The following is a 23,018-nucleotide window of genomic DNA, read 5'->3' as shown; positions in this document are numbered from 1 at the left end:
ATAAACAATATTCTCTTTAAAATGTCCCACTTGTTTCCTGTAACTGAATCAAACTGTATTTAACTTTTTGACTGACGGCTCTTCCATCCTTCCCAGGACCTAATTTTTGGGCTAATAATCACCTTCTTGTTCATGTCACACTGCGAAAGACCATAGAGAGTTCTGTTTTCTTCTGAAGGCCAGGTGTTTACAGCAGTAATGGAAGTTCTCTGGAGTTGACGGCTATCCGCTGTCACTGGGCCGGGGGGTGCCGCAATCTCTGCCCTTGGGGTTCGCGGACCCACACCCTCCCTGAACAACACAGCTCTCCACAGGTCAGCTGCTCTCTCTAAAGAGGCCCACTCGCCCATGAAATAATGTCTTTTGGCTCTATTGTTCTGCATGTCTGTTGGTTTTGCAGGGCCATTCACTCAATTTCCCCTGAATAGAGGGGCGCAAGGCCCCACTGACATGCCTTCTGCTGCTGACGGCCATTACAAGCCTATAACACATGTGCTCTTATATGTTTCTTTCAAATTTAGAGAACACTTTGCTATTGTGTTTTTTCAGATGGTCAATGAAGGCTTGAGAGATGTCAAAGGCCCATTGGGGATAAATTGGTTGGCTGGTTTGGGCTTTTGTACAGTGTGCCGTGTGCCTGATGGCTACTGAAGCCATTTTGGCTCAGCACAAAACAAACACCTGTTGTATTCCCTGACAGTGATGTGTAAATTTAGAAAGAACTTTAATCTTAAGGTTGAAAGCCCAGATTTGACCTTGATTTATGGGATTATTGGTCGATGAGTAGAAGAAATTACTTTGCATTTACTGGTCGGCTTATAAAATTACTATAATAGTTGTGTGTGCTATTGACATTTCTTTAGAGAATAAATTTTTTACATGTATATTAATATTTTATTGATTTATATTGAGAATAATGACCTTTAAAAATCCTCATCTAGAAGTTGGGAACAAATGGAAAATAATGAAAATCCATTAGCTAACTACCACTTTTTAGTTACAGATCTACAGCCATGACAACTTTACCACACTGAATTTTCAGTCTTAATGAGTATATGATATATAATGAATATTAAAAGTCAGAGTACACAGTACCACAAAATAATGACAAAAAAAAACTTCTTTTGAGAAAAACTGCAAAAACAACATATATAGCTTGAGCTGTGAGTTCTGATTCATGACTCTTATGAGCTCGTTTTCTAGTGAATCGAAAAATATAGCTTAGTCAATCCTGTTTGAATCATGAACAAATAACTATTTTGAGTCAGTTTTTTAATGAATCACTCAAAAAGATTGGCAGCTTTGTATCGGTGACGAATCCTTCACTAAATAAACTTACTGAATCTGTCAGGGTACTGAAACAAAATGGTTTCAGTTACTGACTCACTATCTGTTTTGGTTCTTTTCTAGTGAATCAAAAATATAGCTCAGTCAATCCTGGTTGAATCATGGACAAATAACTCTTTTGAGTCAGTTCTTTTAATGAATTGTTTTAAAAGATCGGCCAACTTTAACAAGTTTCCAGTTTGTATGAGTGACGAATCCTTCACTAAATGAACTTACTGAATCAACATCTGACTCACTATCTGTTTTGGTTCTTTTCTATTAATCAAAAATATAGCTCAGTCAATTCCGTTAGGATCATGAACAAAAAAAAGTTACAAGTTGCCGCTGTGTAATAGGGCCGAATCCTTCACTAAATGAACTTACTGAATCTGTCAGGTTACTGAATCAACATCTGACTCACTATCTGTTTTGATTCTTTTCTAATGAATCAGAAATATAGAAAAGTCAATCCAGTTCGAATCATGAACAAATAACTCTTTTGAGTCAGTTGATTTAATGAATCACTCAAAAAGACTGACACACTTCCTGCTTTGTATCGGTGATAAATCCTTCACTAAATGAACTTAATAATTCTGTTTGGTAGTTTTCTAATGAATTAAAAGTATAGCTCAGAATCATGAACAAATAACTTTGAGTCGGTTCTTTTATTGTATCACTCAAAAAGACCGGCAAACTTAGAAGTTTCAGTGACAAATCCATCACTAAATGAACTTACTGAATCTGCCAGGTTACTGAATCAACATCTGACTCACTATCTGTTTTGATTCTTTTCTAGTGAATCAAAAATATAGAGCAGACAATCCAGCTTGAATCACGAATAAATAACTCTTTTGATTTGGTTCTTGAATTGCTCAAAAAGACTGGCAAACTTACAAGTTTCCGCTTTGAATCAGTGATGAATCCATCATTGAATGAGCTTACTAAATCTGGCAGGTTACTGAATCAACATGGCCCGGTCAATCCCGTTCGAATCATGAACAAATAACTTTTTTAAATCAGTTCTTTTAATAAACATTTAAAAAGATCGGCAAACTTATGAGTTCCTGCTTTGCATGAGTGATGAACCCTTTACTAAATGAACTTACTGAATCTGTCAAGTTATTGAATCAGCATCTGATTTGTTTTTTTCTAGTAAATCAAAAACATATCTCAGAATCAGTCAGTTCTTTCAATGAATTACCTTTACTGAATCTGTCAGGTTACTGAAGAAACATGGCCCAGTCAATCCCGTTCAAATCACGGACAACAAACAGTAGTTTTGTAATTTATCTAATTTACTTTTAGTGATGTCCTGCACAAAATTAACAATTTTTTTGTGTAAGGGATAGTTCACCCAAAAAGGATAATTCTATAAACACTGACTCACCCTTATGTCATTCCATTTATTAAATTATCCATGTATTAACATCCACAAAGGAAAAAAATATACAGGTATGAAACCACATGAGGATGAGTAAATGATGACTGAAATTTGGGTAAACATCGTAAAACATAAAAATTGTATCATAACTGACAGATATGGCAAAGTATAAAGCCGAAACTGCAAAAATTGTCATACACATCTCTCTCAATGAATTCTGGTCACTCCTTTTCCTAATATTATTTCTATTTCATAATAGCTTCCATATATAATCTCATGAGAGATAATGGCACCATGCACACTTTGCATGCGTATATGTGTGTGTGTTTAGAGGTGTCCCAGTGCAGCATGTGGTACAGAGCCATCCCATGAAGCCCCTCCCTTGGGTCTGTATGCACATTGCCTGCCATTGTGTGCAGTAGACAGCAGATGGTAGGCTATCGCAGCAGTGACAGACCCAGTCATCTGGCAGGCACCCACAGTTCAGGCGGGAAACTCAGGCGTGCTGCTCCACTGCCAAAGGTGCCTATTAATATAGGTCAGTCTTTCCACTGGTTATGACTGGCTGACTGCTGAGAGTTTGGACACTGAGCTGGCCAGGCACATAGCTATACTGTACAAGCTTGAGCTATAAATAAGCTCATTTAGATGGGTGATTTTCACATTTAGAGAGCAAAAGGGGCCCTGCCACCAAACTCAAACAGAGGCCTAGTATGCTGCACTTCGTATACAGTGTTAAGTAAACACACAAGTCTCAACATTTCTGTGGCAGAAATTGGGGCTTCCATAGTGTAGAGAACCTGCACTGCTAATGAAACCAGATGCAACACCAAAACTGATCTAAGACAGATTTTTCTTGTTTGAATGGGCTGTCCCAGTGAGGAGGCACCTGGTAAATGGGGTAGTAGTTATGGACACTGTGTTCTATGGGTGGGGCAGATTTAAGTCTTTCTCCAGACCAACAGCTGTTCCTCAGGTGAGCTGCTGCAAGATCAACACTGCCAGACTGGCTGACTTTATGCATGCTTTTTTGTGTTCTTATTTACTCTTTTGCAAGTTTGTAGTACATCAACATGACATCAACAGTCACTTCATCAGTGGATTAGGGTTAATAAGGTTCTGTGAAAGCCCTGCATAAGGGTCCAGGAGAAAGCTGGAGTCATTGTGACCGGTAAGCCAAGCGTAGCAGATGGCCAAGGCATCTTATTAAGCTAAAAACTGAGAGAAGTCAGTTACTAGGGCTGATTCAAAGGAAACAGTAGCGAAAAGTTAATCTTATAATATATGGCGTGCACGATGAGCACTTCATTTCAAACTGAAGTACAGGGATTGGATTTGGCGGGCTGTTCTAGAAAAAGCAGCCAGACTGGTCCATGGGAAGATAATTATTGTTGTTACATTAAATTCATGTTAGTGGCTGACAAGTTTGACATGTTTATTGATCAGAGATTTTCTGTGCCACTGAACAGCAACAAGGCAAAAAAAGGATTTTTTTTATTTTTGAAGATTTGTAAGTGGCAGAGACTTGAAACTTGGAGGGATGGTAGTACTCGCACCGTCTACAACAGGGGTCACCACACTCAGTCCTGGAGGGCCGGTGTCCTACAGAATTTAGCTCCAACCCTAATCAAACACACCTGAACCAGCTTATCAAGGTCTTAATAGGTATACTTGAAACTTCTAGGCAGGTGTGTTGAGGCAAGTTGGAGCTAAACTCTGCAGGACACCGGCCCTCCAGGATCAAGTTTGATGACCCCTGGTCTACAACATCACCAAGGCTTGCCCAAATTGGCCTAATGGGGGTGCTACAGTGATCAAAAGTACAAAATCGCTAATAACTCCTAAACTGTTCGTCGCAGGCTCAAGTGTTTTATGTCATCGGAATCCTTGGCTCACACCGGACAAAACTAAATTTCAGCAAAATTTTCGGGTATTTAGCTTTTTTTTTTTTTTAAACTACTTTGCAAACTATTCCTAGGTTTTTCGCCTGATCAAAATCAAACCAGTGCAGGAAGATTCTCTGGAGAGTAAATATCAATAATAATAATAAAAAGTTGAACTTTCTACTCTCCATTGCAAAGATACACCAAAATGCAAAGGCACACTATAAAGGCTATAACTTTTGAACGGAATGAGATATCTTTGCCAGACTCACAACACGGATGTAAGAGCTGACGTCCATAACTATGCAATCGTTTGTCCTATCGACGTGAAAATTGGTACGCCGAGGCTTGGTCCTATAAGCATGATGAATTTGAGCCCCTTTTAGACAAGCTTAACAGAGGTCGATCAGAATGAAACTCGGTGGGCCTGTTTGACTCACGGCCCTAAAGGTCTGTGAGGAATTTGAAAGAAATTGGCCACTGGGGGGTGATATCACATTTTTCAAGGGCGTAAACGATTGTATATTGCATGGTTTTTCACACATATGTACGATATTCATGTCAGACGATAGATCTCCTCAATCCGAACAACTTTGCCTCTTGAACCACTGCGGCCAATCAAACCATTTATTAAATGATTGAGAAAATGTATAAAAATACTTTTGTGAACTACTCCTAGGTTTTTTACTCAATCTGGGAAAAAATACTTTAGTGCATTTCTTTGGACTCTCTAGGTCAATAACAATCCAAAAATATCAACAAAAAAATGTAGACATTTACCCCTTGGGAAGCTATAATGGGGTCGTTTAGAAAACGGCCCTGTCCAAATACACCCAAAAGCCTATAAATCCTGAACAAAAACTCAAAACTTCACAAACCCTGGTGAGTCATAAACGTTAAAAAACATTATATTTGTTGGCAAATTAGGTGGATTTGCCAAAAATGTTTTTCCTCATTGATTTAGGTGGTTACAGGCTTGATAAATAATATGTAATGTTGTTTTCAATATGTGCTTAAATGCCTTAAAGCTCTTGAACCCTGGTAATCGCTGCTTGCAGCTATATTATTTACAGCTATATTATGATACATTTTTCAGGATTCTTTGATAAATAAAATGTTAAAAAAGAACAGAATTTATTTTAAACATAAATTTTTGTAACAATTTACACTACCGTTCAAAGGTTGAGGTCAATATTTTTTTCTTTCTTTCTTTGTTTGAAAGAAATGAATACTTTCATTCAACAAGAATGTGCTAAATTGATAAAAAAAATAATAGTAAAGACTTTTTACTCATCAAAGAATGATAACAAAGTATCACAGATTCCAAAAGCACAACTGTTTCCAACATTGATAATAAATCAGCATATTAGAATGATTTCTGAAGGATCATGTGATACTGAAGTAATGATGCAAAAAAATTCAGCTTTGCATCACAGAAATAAATGATATTTTAAAGTATGTTAAAATAGAAAACTTATTTTACATGGCAATAATATTTTATAATATCACTTTTTTCAGTATTTTTGATCAAATAAATGCAACTTTGATGAGCATAAGAGTTAAAAAACATTAACAATGGCACTGATCCCAAACTTTTTGAACAGCAGTGTAAATATATAATAACCTCTAATATGCTATAATAATGATTTTTGTTTTTTATTGGAAAGGTATTTATTGTTTGATTTACTTGTAACATTATGACTACTTTATTAAATTAAATTCTGTCTAAATGAATGACATATTACAGTCTTATAAATAGAATTATGAAGGAAACAATTGCCTCCAGTCTCCCTCAATATAATATCACAGGGTTGACAATGAGTTATTAAAAATAGCATACGCATACACAATCTAAAACAGCTACTGTACTGCTTCTCCTATGCCTTCTGTAAAGGACGAGCCATTCAATCAGCCTCAAAAGCCCCATTGGTGGCCCCTGGCAGTGGCTATTCCTGCAGTGCTTGGACAAGATCCTCTGGAGCAAGCAAGTTGGGAGAGCTGTGTGCCTGGGCCTCACGTCTAAACGCCAGGAAAGCGCCCTCCTCCCTATCGTCCCCCCCCCCCAGGGGACTTGTAGCCTGCCTCTGCTGGGGAACACAAAGAGGAAACAACAAGCACAAAGGGCCTGTTTATTCCCCATGACCCAGATTCCAAAGCTTTGACGAGGGGAGACAAGTGACAGGCTGTTCAGCATTGGTCCGGGGACCATCACCAATCAAAGGACCACAGCGAAGTTTAATCTTCCACACCTTGAGTCAAAACAGGGTCTCGACAAGCCCCTCGAACCCGGAGAGTCACCACATAGGAATTCACACTGGTGAAAAGTGTGAAATTGCACTGGCAGTGATGTTTTATTGGTGGAGAAATGGCATAAAAGGGCCTTTTATTGAATTAAGAACTGTATATAAACATGTTTCCTGCTCACTTTAAAGGTTTGGAATAACTAAGATCTTTAATGTTTTTAAGGCTTCATTTTTATTAAAAAAACTGTAATATTGTAAAATATTATTGGAATTTAAAAGAACAATTTTTTATTATAATGTATTTTACATTTTTAATATATTTTTTTTATTCAGCCAAAAGTTTTTGAACAGTAAGATTTTTAATGTTTTTTTAAGAAGTCTCTTTTGCTCACCAAGCCTGCATTTATTTGACTGAAAGTACAGCAAGAATTGTGAAATATTTATACTTTTTACTGTAAAATTGTGAAATATTTGTACTTTTTACTGTAAAATTGTGAAATATTTGTACTTTTCAATATAACTGATTTCTATGTTAATATATTTTAAAATGTAATTTATTCACGTGATTTCAAAGCTGAATTTAAGCATCATTACTCCAGTCACATGATCCTTCGAAAATCATTCTAATATTCTAATTTGCTGGTCAAAAACATTTTCTATTATTATTATGCTGAAAACAGTAGATTTTTTGGACCTTTCTATTCATCAAAGAATCCAAAAAGAAAAATCCACTCAACTGTTTTAAATATCGATAATAACAATAATTTAAAAAAAAAATCTTGAACAGCAAATCAGCATATTAGAATGATTTCTGAAGGTCATGTTACACTGAAGACTGGAGTATTAATGATGAAAATTTATATTTGATCACAAGAATAAATTACATTTTAAAATATCTTCAAATACAAAGCAGTTATTTTAAATAATAAAAATATTTCACAATATTACTGTATTTTGAAACAAAAAAATGCAGGCTTGGTGAGCAGATGAGAATTCTTTAAAAAACATAAAAAATCTTACTGTTCAAAAACTTTTGATTGGTAGTGTGTGTATATATAGGCTTACATATATATATATATATATATATATATATATATATATATATATATATATATATATATATATATATATATATATACTGTTCTTTTACATTTTTCTATTGCAAAATCATTTACAATAGTATTTATTTTAACTGTAATATTTAGCATCACAACTGTTTGCAATATTGATAACATAACTATTATTAATTTTGCACCAATAATAGCTGAAAATAAATGTGCACAAATTTAGCATATTCAAATATGCTGTTATGGCTGCAGAAAATTCTGATTTGCCATCACGGGAATACATTTCATTTTAAAATAAATGTTAATATTTCACAATACTGTATTTTTTTCATCAAATAAATACAGGCTTGGTGTGAATAAGACACATTTTTGCAACAAATCATGAAACAAATCTTATTTATTTCAAACTTTTTGACTGGCAGTGTATATAAAATTCATACAAGCCATCAGGGAGGGTTCATTGTGCAAGAATTGATCAGGCCTGGTGTTCTATCTGTGTGTGCATTGTTAGCTAATGAGCTATGAGCCACCTGTTTAGGGAGTGTGATGCTGGGAGGGGGAGCAGCTGCCCGTGTGTGTCGGTGGGGGTCGACGGGCGTAAAGATCTGTAATTTGCAGACTCATTATGTATGATGGCAAACTCACCCCAAGCCCTCCCCCAGGATCACTATAGTCCCAGCCTGGTTTGAACTGCGGCGTCGTAAACCTCATCCATTCTTAGTGAGCTCATCCCTCTGGAAATATAAACAAAAGCCAAATAACAGTCAGTCAGATTATTTCGTGGTAAAATGCTCCACTTTGTATATACTAACGTGCTGCAGAAGGAATATAGGTAGTGTATGAAATGCTGTACATTAAAAAAAAAATTAAGATTTTGTGTCACTGAGTTTATATTTGTCATGCCTCAACTTGTGACACACGAGACCGCGAAGCAGTCGTGAGCGCGCGTGGACCATCTTGATTCATGCTTTAACAGACCACCATCTAGTGGACACATTGTGAATTTCGTATGTGATGGCTTAGAAATAATGCAATATTTAATTCTAAAGATTGCTGTGTAAAAATATTCGAAATATTAAAATATTACCAAGCACTCATGCAAAACCGATTTATGATGGGTTTTATTTATGAAGTGCAAAGTATTCTAGTTTTCTAGATGCAATATATAATATCAACTGGTGGTTTTGAGCCCAGTTACAACATTTGTATCTCACATGGTGTATTTATAAACACCCTGCAGTGCTAATTGATTTTGGCATTAAGTGTGCCCTATATTTTTTTCCCATTGGCGTGGGGTGTTTGTATCGTGATTGTTTGACTAATGATGCTTTATGAGCCTGACAGCAGTCAACAGATGGGCACTTCCCCTCCCAAAGCCCCCCAGCTGATCTGAGATGAGTGTCTGTGGTCAAACACCATCCATCAACTCAAGAACTGGGTATTAATTTGTTTAGAAAGAGCCACCAACTCTGCAGACGCATCAATATTTTAAACATATGGCGTCTTGTTTCTCACGTGATGGATGGCTGAGAGTATTTAAGGTCATTTAATTCACATTAAATGACTATATTATTATAGCAACACACTTGACTAAGAATTTTGTAGCTGCCTGATAATCTATCAAGAATGACAACAAATCCAAACATACAGTTGAAGTCAAAAGTTTACATACATCTTGCAGAATCTGCAAAATGTTAATTGTTTGATCAAAATAAGAGGCATCAAAATGCATGTTATTTTTTTATTTAGTACTGACCTGACTAAGATATTTGACATAAAAGACGTTTACAGTCCACACAAGAAAATAATAGTTGAATTTATTAAAAAATAACCCTGTTCAAAAGTTTACATACACTTGATTCTTAATACTGTGTTGACTGATCAACAGCCGGTTCTTCAGAAAAAACCTTCAGGTCCTACAAATTCGATGTTTTTTTTTTTGTATTTGAACTCTTTCCAACAATGACTGTACAATTTTGAGATCCATCTTTTCACACTGACAGAAGGTTCAAATGCTCAAAGAGCAGTACACAATGAAAAAAAAAATGATATGCAGGCAAAATAAGAAAAATGTACACACATTCATTTTGTTCAAAAGTTTTAACCCCCAGCTCTTAATGCATTGTTTTTCCTTTTGGAGCATCAGTGAGCGTTTAAACCTGTAATAGTTGCACATGTGTTCCTTAGATGTCCTCAGTGTGAAAAGATGGATCTCACAATCATACAGTCACTGTTGGAAAGGGTTCGAATACACAAAACCAAATAATTTGTGGGACCTAAAGGATTTTTCTGAAGAACAGCATGCAGTTTAACTGCTTAGGACAAACAAGGGACTCATGAGCAACTATCACTAAAAAAACACAGCTGTGGATAATTCAGGTAACAACACATTATTAAGAATCAAGTGTATGTAAACTTTTGAACGGTGTACTTTTTATAAATTAAATTATTTTCTTTTGTGGACTATATGTAAATGTCTCTTTTATGTGAAATATCTTATTATAAAGAACATTCATTTTATTTCATGAAATTCTAAAATAAAAAAAACATTTATACATAAAGGTAGTTAATGTTAGATGGTGGTAGAGCATGTAATTGAACATTTTTAACTTATTAAAAAATATTGTATTCAAGCAGAATGATTCTTATCATTGTATTTCAGAGTGTGTTTTTAATTTGTAGTTTTATTTTTGGGTTAAATATGACCTATAACCTAAGTTCAGCACAAAAATTCAATCAAGAACAGATTACATTTCAGAGATGATTTTAATTTATTGTGAAATCACTAATATGAATAACAGGTGTCAATATTAAATCAAACATTCATGTTGAAAACAGAGTTCAATTATTTTCAGTCCAGCACTGCATCCATGTTTTTTATAAACACTGTAAATCCATTGTACAGAATCAAACTCCAGCACCAAGGCACTCGAAGCTATGGCTGTAGATGAAACATGACAAGTCGACTCATGTATACAACATATTTTGAATTTTACAATATACAAGTAGTCCACATTGCTGTAGATTTTAGCGCTTTCCTTGCTTCATTGGAGGTTTCCGTCCTTTGCCTTTAGGACCCTTTCCCTTTCCACCAGCCTTTCCTTTTCCTTTCCCAGACATGTTTCCCCTCCGTCCCTTCTTTCCGAAGCCTTTCTTGTTCTTTTGCCTCGATTCCATATCCTCTTCCCTCATTTGTTTATTCATAGCTTTGGTCACGTCGAGTCGTGGTTTCTTACTGCCCATCACTTTCAGTATATCCAGCTGTTTTTGTTTCTCACTACTAAAGTCACCAATAAGAGGCTGGAACTTTCTCTTTTTCCCAGTGTTTTTCAGCTTTTTCTCCTTGGGCAGGCTATCCTGGAATTTACCAACAGAGGCCGTAGATATCTTGGCGACACTGACAGCTTGTGCCAGCTCTGCTTTGGACTGCTGAGGGGTGGGTGCGAGTCCCATGGCTGGCACCTTGATCTTCTGAGCTCTGGCGACGTTTTTGAGTCTGTTGTACTCGTTCTTGGCCACTCGCTCTTTCTTGGCTTTATTCCTTTTAGCAAACTGGTTCTCATTGGGATCTGCATTCTCTGGGACCTCTATCAACCATTCCTTGGTGTCATCTTTGGCACGTTTGTATCCCCATCGCCTCCTCCATTCCTTATGAACTTCATCCCAGACCAAGTTGGTCTTCTTCTTCTTCTGAATGCCTTTCAGCTTGGCAAACTGTTCCCATTTTGTAGGAGGCTTTGGTTTTGGTGCAGGCTTTTGTCTGGGTAATAGAGTGGTTGGATCTGGTAGCTTGGCGACGATGACTTCTTCAACTCTTTCTGTTGGAAGTTTCCATATCTCGTTGATGAGGAGTTGTGTGTTGTCTCTTGCTAAGGAGCGTAGAAAGTCTTCCCGTTTGATGCCTTTAAGATCCCGGTTATCTATCTGGTTCTTGTCAAAAGCAAGCAAATGACCCGGGTCAAATTCGAGATCCAACTCTTTGTTTACTGTAATTCCTTTTAGCTTTTCAGCCTCTTCTCTTTCGGCTTTAGCGAGCACGTCTTCTATGCTGCACGAAGCCATTTTGGTTCTAATGACACAACGTGGTTTTTCACACATGTGCTACTACAAGCGGAAGTAGTTTACTTTCAAAATAAAAGACCTGGAATTTAGAGAAGGAGAAAAGACGAAAACATTTAAACAAATAAAAACGTAAAGTGTTATTCCACATAAAGTTTTAGAAATACAATAATATCTGATATCCATCGTCTGTGTACTATTATGATTAAATAAAGTAGGCTACTAAAACTTCGGAGGTTAGGAAGGAGTACCGACACAGTTACGGGACGTCCCATCGGCTCTGTGGCGCAATGGATAGCGCATTGGACTTCTAGATTGATGAGTGAGGTCATTCAAAGGTTGTGGGTTCGAGTCCCACCAGAGTCGAGCTTTTGTTTTCAAAATCGATAAAAGTGGCTACATGCCAGAAGTTACCTTGAGTGTTATGGATATGATTCAACCAAACACGGTTCAGTGATTCACTTCGTGAATGTGTGAATCTTATATAGACGAACTGAACATATTTGTTTTAAAGCTATGGAGCGTTTTTTTCAACATGTGTAATAATATAATTTATATATACTATAAATATAATATTTATATTCATATTTATCACTTCTATGCGAACATGTTAGGTTTATTTAACGTTTTTTGAAGGCCAAAACATACACAGAGGTAATAAATCGACAAATATGTTTACATTTATACAGATTAACAGCAAACATATATTGTAAAAATGTTATTATTAAACGCAAACGAATGTAAAATAGTTTCATGGTGTTTGTTATTATTTAGTATTGTTTAATGTCACTTAGTTCATATTTAGCATTCTTTTACTGTCGTGTGTTAAACAGTTCTTGTTTAATTCGTGTGTTATATTGGTTATGTTAGTCAGGTGCTTTAGATGCCACTTTGTGCCGAAGAAAATAATCAAATAAAATATGTTCTGTTGTTTCTGGCTACTGCATGCAAAATATAAATTTTATTAAATAACAAATTCTAATAGAAAAACAGAATTCTTTTTACCGTTACACAAATAAAATTATCTCTACCTGTAATAACTGGTAAAAAAAAGTTTTAAACCTTAAAATAATATGTGGTATAAAAACAAACTGAATCAGGTTTGTCTCTAAACCACTCGGATCATTGAACTGGTTCAGATTGGACGGCTGCTGATGTCGTCATATCCGCCGCTCGAGTTTCCCCGGGAAGGCACTTTGGCGCGGAATCTGTTGTTTTGGCTCGGCGCTTCTGAAAAAGGCTGAAATTTTACCTTATACCAGGCGTTAATTTATATTAATGGCTCCTGTGTCGAATTCTGATAAAGACATGGACGGCGGAGATTGTGGTGAGCGTGTTTAACGAGCTTGGTGTTTATTAGCTTACGGAATATTAGTAACTTACATTTCATTCAGACAGGCAGCTTATTGGATGTCTGTGTTGACAGTGCTAATATAACGTTAATATGAAATATAATGAACGGATATACCTGCACCAATTGCTGAAATATGCGTTCATGCAAATACGTGAATATGTGATATGTTTTTGTCGAGTAATTTTGATGCTTTAGTCTTGTATGCGTGAATGAATGAATGTAAATTGAACATGAAGTGTCAATGACATTGACAGAATGTTTCACTTTATAAACGTTACTCTTTTCTAGTTGACGCATATTTACCCATTTAAATGATTGATTTGTAACTACTTCCGGTTTGTAATAGACTGCCTTGTAAAGACCTACATAATCTTTTAACATTTGGATTAACAATTTTATTATATGTATGTTTAATAAGAATATGAACATTTGGCCTTCTAAGTCATTGTTATAATAATAACAGTAGAATCGCAGGTTTATTGTGTTGGTTATATATGAAATCTGCACAAATAGTCTTATTTTTAGAAATATATTTGTATATGTGACCCTGGACCACAAAACCAGTCATAGGGGTCAATTAAAAAAAAAAAAAGCTGAAATAAGCTTTCCATTGATGTATGGTTTGTTAGAATATGACAATATGTGGCCGAGATACAACTATTTGAAAATCTGCAATCTGAGGGTGCAAAAAAAAATGTATTGAAAAAATTGCATTTAAAGTTACTTTAGTAATGCATATTACTAATCAAAAATTAAGTTTTGATACGTTTACAGTAGGAAAATTACAAGGTATCTTCATGTAACTTGATATTTACTTAATATCCTAATGATATTTGGTTTAAAAGAAAAATTGTGGCTTTGTGGTTCAGGGTCACATATGTACCAATAAACTAATTATTCACAGTTCTAACTGTTATTAGTTTATTATCTTTATAATCCGTTTTAATTTTATGTGTCACTCTTGACTTGTCATTTTACAGTTTTCTAAATAGTACGTTTAAGCTTGTTGCATTTTGATTTTACTAAACCACATTTCTTTGTCCCATAGATGCGTCCGACACATGTGGCATTGCCTCTTCACGTTCCAGGCGGGAGAAAAAGGAGAAAGTGGGGCGCAAGTCGGCTTTAGAGCAACTTAAACGAGCCAAGAAGGGAGAGAAGGTTAAATATGAGGTGAGTTGTGTGCCAGCTTTTTGTGTATTCTCGATGTTTTTGAACTGTAAGAATTAAAAAAAGCAATAAATCCAGCAAGCCTGCATTTATTTGATCGAAAGCACAGCAAAAACAGTACTATTTAAAATAACAGTTTTCTAATTATGTATATTTTAGAATGTAATTTATTTCTGTGATTTCAAAGCTTATTTTTTTAGCATTATTAACATGTGACACTGAAGACTGGAGTAATGATGTTAAAAATGTATCTTTGATCAAAGGAATAAATTACATTTTAAAATATATTCAAATAGAAAAGTTATTTTAAAAAGTAAAATTATTTCAAAATTTGACTGTTTTTGTTGTACTTTGGATCAAATAGATGCAGGCTTGGTGTGCAGAAGAGACTTACTAAAAAATATAAACATTAAAAATCTTTGATTGTTAGTGTACATGTCTTCTGTGCTGTTTCAGTGTTTTGACATTGTGTTGTGATCAGGTGGAGGAGTTCACTAGCGTCTATGAGGAGGTGGATGAAGAGCAGTACTCGAAAATGGTGCGGGAGAGACAGGATGATGATTGGATCATTGATGACGGTTAGTCAAGTTTTCATACTTCTACTGACCTCTGTGTTTAAATGAGTGCCAGCTGAATGTATGTTGTCTTTGTCAGATGGGACAGGGTATGTGGAAGATGGCAGAGAAATCTTTGATGAAGATTTGGATGATGATGCATTGGCGAAGGACCCTAAAAGTACGTTCTTTGTATTTTCTATTAGTATGCGATATTAAGCATTGTTGCCTGAATGGTCTTCACCAGTTATTTTCTCTCTCTCTTTCTTTGACTGTAAACAGGTAAACAAGGTGGAAAGGGAGGGGATTTGAAAAAGAATGTGAAGAAAGTGTCTGTCAGTAAACCTAACAGCATTAAAAGCATGTTCATGAATAGCAATGTTAAGAAACCTGTTGAGGTAAGAGTCACAGTTTAATACTTCTGCATACAACTTGCATTTACAGGGTTCCCGCGGGGTCTTAAAAAGTCTTTAAAAGTCTTAAATTTAAAAATCAAAGTTTTAGGCCTTAAAAAGTCTTAAATTCGCTGTTATAGGTCTTAAATAATTTTACACAGGTCTTATTTTTCCGATGTCCATGTAACGCTACCTCTAATGCTCATTTAAATTCTCTTTTTGTTGTTTCCGTGGTGTTGTAGTTCTTTATTTCACTATTCCAAATATAATTTGCTGTATTTAAACTACAAATGAGACCAACATGCAATAGCCAATCAGCTTTCTGTTAATGGCGCGAGTCTCTCTCGGATTGTACCGCAGAAGTCAAATGGATTTCACTTTTTAGCTATGGGGAAGTGCAAGTTTAGCGATACTTGGCTTGAAAAAACTGAATATAGGGCTTGGCTAAGGCCAGTTGCTAACATCTGTAGATTTTTTTTCTCCCTCTGTGGAAGTTACTGGGTCTTCAGACAGAATCGCAGTAGCAGAATACAGGTCAAACTACCTTTTTCTGTATATAATGTTATCAATAATAATAATAAATATAGGTCGAGCTAGCTGACCGCCAGCCTTCGAGATACTTTTAAAATGTTTTTTTTTTTACTTGCCCGACCGAACAAACCGCCTGATTAAAACTGAAGTGACAAAAACAACTAGCGAAGCATCGAAAGGCAAGAAAGATTCCCATTTTAATACATTCAACGTAAACAGAAATTGATAATGGATAGTGTATTTCTGGTCTATTTGTGACATACTTTAAAACAAATGAATGTAACAGCACTCTAAAGAAACACACTGAGGTAAAAATTTAAAATGTATAGTTTATTTATAACATGATATAGTTCAGTAATATACCAAGTGAGCTTTTTGCTGAAAATTCTCACAATTACAAATGTTACATTAATTTTAGCTCAATAAAAAAGTCGTTAGTCAAGTAGTTACTTACATATTAGACAATATGCAACATTAGCAGAAGCATTCTCCTAGCAACGTTCTGCTATGATTCAGCGTTTTGATCCAATCAGTTGAAATAACTCGCTCATGAAGTGACTTACCGCCACCTGCTGGTAGTTTAGTGTGTTTAAAAGAATGCCTCCACACCCAACATTTCTAATGTATATATTTATAAATCAATAAATGTATTTAAAACATTAATCTCACTTTTAATTTTGCAGTGTAAATTATGTGATCTCACTGCTAACAGCGATTTAGAATTTATTGATAAATTCATAAAATAAATTTCAAAGGTAATGCATACATTTCGAAAGTAAAAGTTTTTTACATCAGATATTTCTAGTGGTACTTTTATGGGGATAGTTTGTGTGGAATAGTATCTGCTGATATGAAAAGTTCACTGTATATCATAGTAATAAATTTAATTTATGACAGCCATGAAATTTTGTTTACTTTTTACATTAAACACATTAAATATTACATGTATGCATGTAATATAATATCTATTTCCATTACAGGTTTAGGTCTTAAATTTCATATAAGGTGGTATTAAAAAGGTCTTAAAAAGTCTTAAATTTCACTTGTTCAAATCTGCAGGAACCCTGATTTATGTAAATGATTAATTCAAAGATTGATTAAATGAACCAGCATCGAAATATGTAAGGGGTATTTCAAAGATAAAAGAAAGCTCTGATATTATTTTGCATCTGTAATGAAGGTCAGAAAGGTATAACAGAATTGTCTTCGTCCATTTTTGCATTACAGAAACATGTGGATTTGTCTCAAGACGATCTGCTGGGAGATATTTTGCAGGACCTGCACTCCGAGGTAAATGTTTATGAAATGTTGTATCAAATCAAAAACTGGCATCCTGTAGATGATTTCTATCATGTGTTTGTACTACAGTATGTCAGTCATTACAGATTTATGACCTTATGATCATTTGAATGTTTCACAGAAGCCAGTTTTGCTCACTCCACCACCAATCATTACTTTGAAGAAGAAGAAAACACTGGGGTCCCCTATGAATCCATTTTCAGTCAAACCACAGGTGCCAAAGGTAAGTGTCCTTTTTTCAGTGTTTGAAAATACATGGATTTTTTAAGATGAAATAAACATTTTTATTCAACAAGTATGCATTACAGTGACCTAAAGTGACAGAATGGTGAGAATAAAAAAATAATAAAACAAAGTGTACATAGAAAGTTACACAAGTTAAACTTTGATTCGTATTCTAAAAAACTGCCTCTGTTAAAACCCTTCCCATCTCTCAGGAGTCACCTGAAGTCCAAGTGTCAAAGCCCAGACCTGTGGTGACGCGGGTTCCTCCAGCTGAGCCTTCACCCAGGTCTTCTGCTCATGTTCAGTCTAGTAAACCAGCTCCTGCACAGATAAAGAAGCCCAAGATGGAGGAGCCTGAAGGTATAGTTGCCCTCCTTCCTTCCTTCCTGTAGACTTGTGGTGCAATTTCTTAAAAAAAGTATTGCTTTTAATTGTAATTTAAACTTGCATTTAGAAGAGGCGATTGAGTTTGATGAGATGGACTTTGATGAGCCTATGGAGGCAGACAACATTGAGGAGGAGCCAGTGGAAGTGAAGGCAGAGCTTGAGACCACATCCACAGTTAAAGTGGAGCCCAAGATTGAGCCACAGGATGAGATGTTAATGTATGTCTACAACACATAGGCATTGAATTAAGAATAGTCTATGTTTGACCTAGTGTGACGATCCTCCTACAGAGAAGGATGTTTTTTGCCATAACATCTAATTTGCGCATCTCAGATCTGGACTGGGTGGTGGCATGGGCTGGGGGAAGATGGAGGAGGGAGAACCCTTAGAGACTCCCGTGGAAGTACAGGTGGACTCCAGCCAACTCCCATTGGTGGAGGGACCTGATGGAGATATGGTGTTCCGCTTCTACTGGTTGGATGCTTTTGAAGACCAGTACAACCAACCTGGTGAGCATCTCCTACATTATCATTTATAATACATGTGCATGCATTGCATGCATGCATTTAGCTCTTTTCTGTGACCTGTAATTCATAGTCACAGTTGAGGTCAAAAGTTTCTGCAAAATGTTAATGATTTTACCTAAATAAAAGAGATCATACAAAATACATGTTATTGTTTATTTAGTACTGACCTGAATACATATAGTATTATTACATGTAGTCCATATTATTACATATAGTCCACAAGAGATAATAATAGTTAAATTTAATAAAATGGCCCCGTTCAAAAGTTTACATTCACTTGATTCTTAAAACTGTGTTGTTGCCTGAATGATCCACAGCTGTGTTTTTTGTTGTTGTTGTTTTGTGATAGTTGTTCATGAGTCCCTTGTTTGTCCTGAACAGTTAAACTGCCCGCTGTTTTTCAGAAAAATCCATTAGGTCCCACAGCAACTTTGGTTTTTCAGCATTTTGTTTATTTGAACCCTATCCAACAATGACTGTATGATTTTGAGATCCATCTTTTCACACTGAGGACAACTGAGGGACTCATATGCAACTATAACAGAAGGTTCAAACGCTCACAGATGCTCCAGAAGGAAAAATCATGCATTAAGAACAGATTGGAGATGTGTACATTTTGCCTAAATATCATATTTTTTCATTTAGTACTGCCCTTCAGAGGCTACAGGAGATACTTGCATGTTTCCCAGAAGACAAAATAAGTTACATTTACCCTGATCTTCATTTACCTAGCTCTTAATGCATGGTTTTTCCTTCTGAAGCATCAGTGAGCATTTGTGCCTTCTGTAATAGATGCATATGAGTCCCTCAGTTGTCCTTGGTGTGAAAAGATGGATCTCAAATCAAAGAATTTGTAGAATCTGAAGGATTTTTCTAAAGAACAGCAGGCAGTTTAACTGTTCAGGACAAACAAGGGACTCATGAACAACTATCACTAAACAACAAAAAACCAACAACTGTGGATCATTAAGGTAACAACACAGTATTAAGATTTAAGGGGATGTAAACTTTTGAACTGGGTAATTTTAAATATTCAGGTCAGTACTAAATGAACAATAACATGCATTTTGTATGATCCCTCTTATTTAGGTAAAATTAACATTTTGCAGATTCTGAAAGGGGGATGCAAACTTTTGACCTCAACTGTATATAATCAAATAAAATGCTTAAACTTCAAATGCCCAATTTTAAAGTTTTCCTCCTTTATTCCTAAATAACTGCTATGATTTGATAACCATAAAAGTGGTGTTGTACAGTGTATTTGTGTTTTCTTCTGCAGGTGTGGTCTACCTGTTTGGAAAAGTCTGGATTAAGTCCGCTAAAGCACATGTCAGCTGTTGTGTTGCTGTAAGAAACATTGAGAGGACAATGTATCTCCTTCCCAGGGAACATGTAAGACCACCTTTTAGTCGATGTGCATATAGAAAACATGCATCTTTGATTCATTTTGGTTTAATTATGTTGTTGTGATTTTAGAAAGTGAATCTGGCAACTGGCGAGCAGACAGACAGTCCTGTAGGTATGATGGATGTGTATCAGGAGTTCAACAGTCTGTCTGAGAAGTTCAAAATCATGAAATTTAAGTCCAAGGTAATTGCTACTACCCATCATTTCTGCTTTCTGTGCCTTTATGAAAAGTTATAAAATCCTCTTCTCCTGTTCTCACAGCCAGTGACAAAGAACTACGCCTTTGAGATCCCAGATATCCCCTCACAGTGCGAGTACCTTGAAGTCAAATACTCTGTTAGTAGACATATCTCACTTATACACCCAAAACATGTCCGTTTTATAGAAACTTCATGGAATCTTGGAGTCTGAGGCATTTTTTTTTTTTTATGTGTGTGTTGTTTCTGTAGGCTGAACTTCCTCCTTTGTCATCTGAGCTGAAGGGCTCTACATTTTCCCATGTGTTTGGAACCAACACCACCAGTTTGGAACACTTCCTCCTTAACAGGAAGATCCGGGGGCCTTGCTGGCTTGATGTGAAGACCCCTCGTGAGTCTTTTTTTCTTTGAAAATATAAAATGCCATTGCAACAACTCTGCGCTAGACAAAACTTGATATTTGTCCAGATAGCTTAACCAGTCTCATTGTGTCCTCTATAGAGTTGAGCAATCAGCCTATTAGCTGGTCTAAGGTGGAAGCTGTTGCACAGAAGATTGACCTGATTTCTGTAGTTAAAGACCTGCCACCTCCTCCCTTGGTTGTCATGTCAATAAGCCTCAAGACTGTACAGAACCCAAAGACCCACCAGAATGAGGTAAAATCTAATTTTTCATTCAAGTTTGATCTCTCTGATCTGTGTGCAGGTTTCTGTTGACTGATTATTAAAGCGTTGCCCAATAAATCATTGCTGCAGTATGGCTTTAAAGGAATTTATTGACACTTTCTCTGCTTGTGTGTCACCGTGAGCAGATTGTTTCCCTCGCTGCCCTCATTCATCATAAATTTCCTCTGGACAAAGCTCCGCCACGGCCTCCTTTTCAGACCCATTTCTGTGGTGAGTTCTTGTTTTAACCCTTATAGCCCGTTCAGTTTAATTTTGAATTAGATGGGATTGCTTATTTCATATATCTACGAGTGATCTCATGCGATACACTTGACCTTTTTCACTCTCACACCAACTTTTAGGACTGAATTTTCTTGATAAACATGAGTATGCAAGCACATAAACAGACAACAAATGTACATGACTTGATAAATAAACTTCATCAAATTAACTACAGTTCTAAGGGGTGACAAAAGACCAAATAGTTTTTATCTATTGTATAAAAATTTATCATATTTTCATCAAAAAAAAGTGAGAGTTTATGCAAGTAAAATTAATATATTTTGTTTGAAAATATTCCTAAGTAACATTTAATAATTATATAAGTATATATCATTTTTTATTTTTTAGAAAAAGAATATCTAGATTTAATTTAGTTTTTGATCATTCTTATAAATTTCATATAATAATATATTAAAATGAAATTTCTCACATTGGTAGTTATTTCTAGTATTGCACAGGTTTTGCTAAACTTCATGTGTAGTTTAAAATTTTTAAAGTATTTCTCTTAAAAAAAAGTATAGTAATACCTTACTAAAGAAGTAAAAAAGAAAATAACTTGAGAAATTATGACTAATAAAATCAAAATTGACTGACCTGGAATGCAATAATATTCAGCAGTTTTTTTTTTTTAAAATGCATTAAGTTGAATTAAAACTGAATCTTTTTTATTAATATCACAGCTTTTTTTTTTTTAGCTTTATGTAACTAATTATTTTCTGTTGCAGTGGTGAGCAAGCCCAACGACTGTATCTTTCCATATGACTTTAAAGATGCGGTTAAGAAAAAGGTATTTTATTCTTATCTATCAGATGACACTTGCTTTGTTTTATATTTATGATTGAGATAATACATTTTCACAAACCTGCCGTTTTTGTCTGTTTGATTTAGAACGGTATAGTGGAGATCGCTGGAACAGAACGTGCACTTCTAGGCTTCTTCTTGGCCAAGATGCACAAGATCGATCCAGACGTCTTAGTTGTGAGTTCAAATGCGTGCATTCACCTGAGCTCCACCTTTTGTGTTGGTAATGTATTTTATTTCTAATTTGACCACATCTTTCTTTTGATGCTGTAGGGACATGACATCTTTGGATTTGACCTTGAAGTGCTCCTGCAGAGAATAAATATGTGCAAAGTGCCTCACTGGTCAAAGATCGGCCGTCTAAGAAGAGCCAACATGCCCAAACTGGGGGTAAGAAAGCATCTATGAGGACTATCTTTGTAGCAATAGCTAAAAATGCATTGTATGGGTCAAAATGATAGATTTTTTCTTTTATGTCAAAAATCATTAGGATATTAAGTAAAGATCATGTTCCATGAAAATATTTTGTAAAGTTCCTACAGTGAATGTATCAACTTAATTTTTAATTTGGTAATATGCATTGCTAAGAACTTCCTTTGGACAACTTTTTTTTTTTTGCACCCTCAGATTTCAGATTTTCAAATAGTTGTATCTCGGCCAAATAATGTCCTATCCTAACAAACCATACATCAATGGAAAGCTTATTTACAGTCTCATATATAATATTATAATTATATCATGTTTTATTCCATTTGTGCCTTTTTTTTGTATTTCAGGGTCGCAGTGGGTTTGCTGAGAAGAGTGCCACTTGTGGACGCTTGGTTTGTGATGTTGAGATCTCTGCCAAAGAGCTGATCCGCTGTAAGAGTTATCACCTAACTGAACTGGCTGCCCAGATCCTAAAAACAGAGAGGGTGGTGGTGCCATCAGAGAACATCAGGAACTTCTACAGGTTGGGTACCATCGCTCTTGAGTCTTTGCTTCAGATCTTCAGCCAGAATGTTCCCTTTTATTGCGGGAGTGTTATAATTTTTCCATATCTTTCTTTCTCTTAATAGTGATTCCCCACACTTACTCTATCTTTTGGAGCTCACATGGATGGATGCCAAGCTGATTCTTCAAATCATGTGTGAGCTGAATGTGCTGCCACTGGCACTGCAGATCACTAACATCGCCGGTAACGTCATGGTAAGATTTAATGGCAAACTACACCCATGCAAACCACATTCTAGCTTGCCTCGTTTATTACAATTAGTATAAAACGC

General features: G+C 35.7%; 2 protein-coding genes and 1 non-coding gene across 3 annotated transcripts in view; 2 read left to right on the top strand and 1 right to left on the bottom strand.

Moving 5' to 3' along the window:
• Window positions 1–10,647: 10,647 nt before the first annotated feature.
• Window positions 10,648–11,962, bottom strand: rrs1 (ribosome biogenesis regulator 1 homolog). Its single transcript, XM_073831132.1, has one exon. It carries the CDS (start codon window positions 11,960–11,962, stop codon window positions 10,928–10,930), a length of 1,035 nt encoding a protein of 344 aa, XP_073687233.1. The 3' UTR covers window positions 10,648–10,927.
• A 273-nt stretch (window positions 11,963–12,235) lies between these two features.
• trnar-ucu (transfer RNA arginine (anticodon UCU)) lies at window positions 12,236–12,325 on the top strand. Its single transcript is given in 2 exon segments — window positions 12,236–12,272; window positions 12,290–12,325. It is a non-coding gene; the product is annotated as a tRNA-Arg (tRNA).
• An 824-nt stretch (window positions 12,326–13,149) lies between these two features.
• Window positions 13,150–23,018, top strand: part of pola1 (polymerase (DNA directed), alpha 1) — a 64,122-nt gene continuing 54,253 nt past the window's right edge. Inside the window, exons 1-21 of the mRNA XM_073830499.1 lie at window positions 13,150–13,286; window positions 14,362–14,486; window positions 14,965–15,061; window positions 15,138–15,218; window positions 15,320–15,435; window positions 17,191–17,253; window positions 17,384–17,485; window positions 17,700–17,847; window positions 17,942–18,092; window positions 18,208–18,383; window positions 19,681–19,793; window positions 19,878–19,991; window positions 20,070–20,144; window positions 20,258–20,396; window positions 20,507–20,661; window positions 20,817–20,901; window positions 21,678–21,739; window positions 21,841–21,930; window positions 22,027–22,143; window positions 22,530–22,705; window positions 22,812–22,941. Of these exons, the coding sequence (XP_073686600.1) occupies window positions 13,238–13,286; window positions 14,362–14,486; window positions 14,965–15,061; window positions 15,138–15,218; window positions 15,320–15,435; window positions 17,191–17,253; window positions 17,384–17,485; window positions 17,700–17,847; window positions 17,942–18,092; window positions 18,208–18,383; window positions 19,681–19,793; window positions 19,878–19,991; window positions 20,070–20,144; window positions 20,258–20,396; window positions 20,507–20,661; window positions 20,817–20,901; window positions 21,678–21,739; window positions 21,841–21,930; window positions 22,027–22,143; window positions 22,530–22,705; window positions 22,812–22,941 (2,364 nt within the window). The 5' untranslated portion in view covers window positions 13,150–13,237. The remainder of the gene's footprint in view (window positions 13,287–14,361; window positions 14,487–14,964; window positions 15,062–15,137; window positions 15,219–15,319; window positions 15,436–17,190; window positions 17,254–17,383; window positions 17,486–17,699; window positions 17,848–17,941; window positions 18,093–18,207; window positions 18,384–19,680; window positions 19,794–19,877; window positions 19,992–20,069; window positions 20,145–20,257; window positions 20,397–20,506; window positions 20,662–20,816; window positions 20,902–21,677; window positions 21,740–21,840; window positions 21,931–22,026; window positions 22,144–22,529; window positions 22,706–22,811; window positions 22,942–23,018) is intronic.

The sequence above is a fragment of the Garra rufa genome, chromosome 24 (assembly GCF_049309525.1).
Source record: "Garra rufa chromosome 24, GarRuf1.0, whole genome shotgun sequence".
NCBI lineage: Eukaryota > Metazoa > Chordata > Actinopteri > Cypriniformes > Cyprinidae > Garra > Garra rufa.
This window is presented reverse-complemented; position numbering and strand designations above follow the sequence as displayed.

Excerpts from the sequence above, each read along its gene's own strand:
- rrs1 (XM_073831132.1), bottom strand. The coding sequence starts at position 11,962 with ATGGCTTCGTGCAGCATAGAAGACGTGCTCGCTAAAGCCGAAAGAGAA.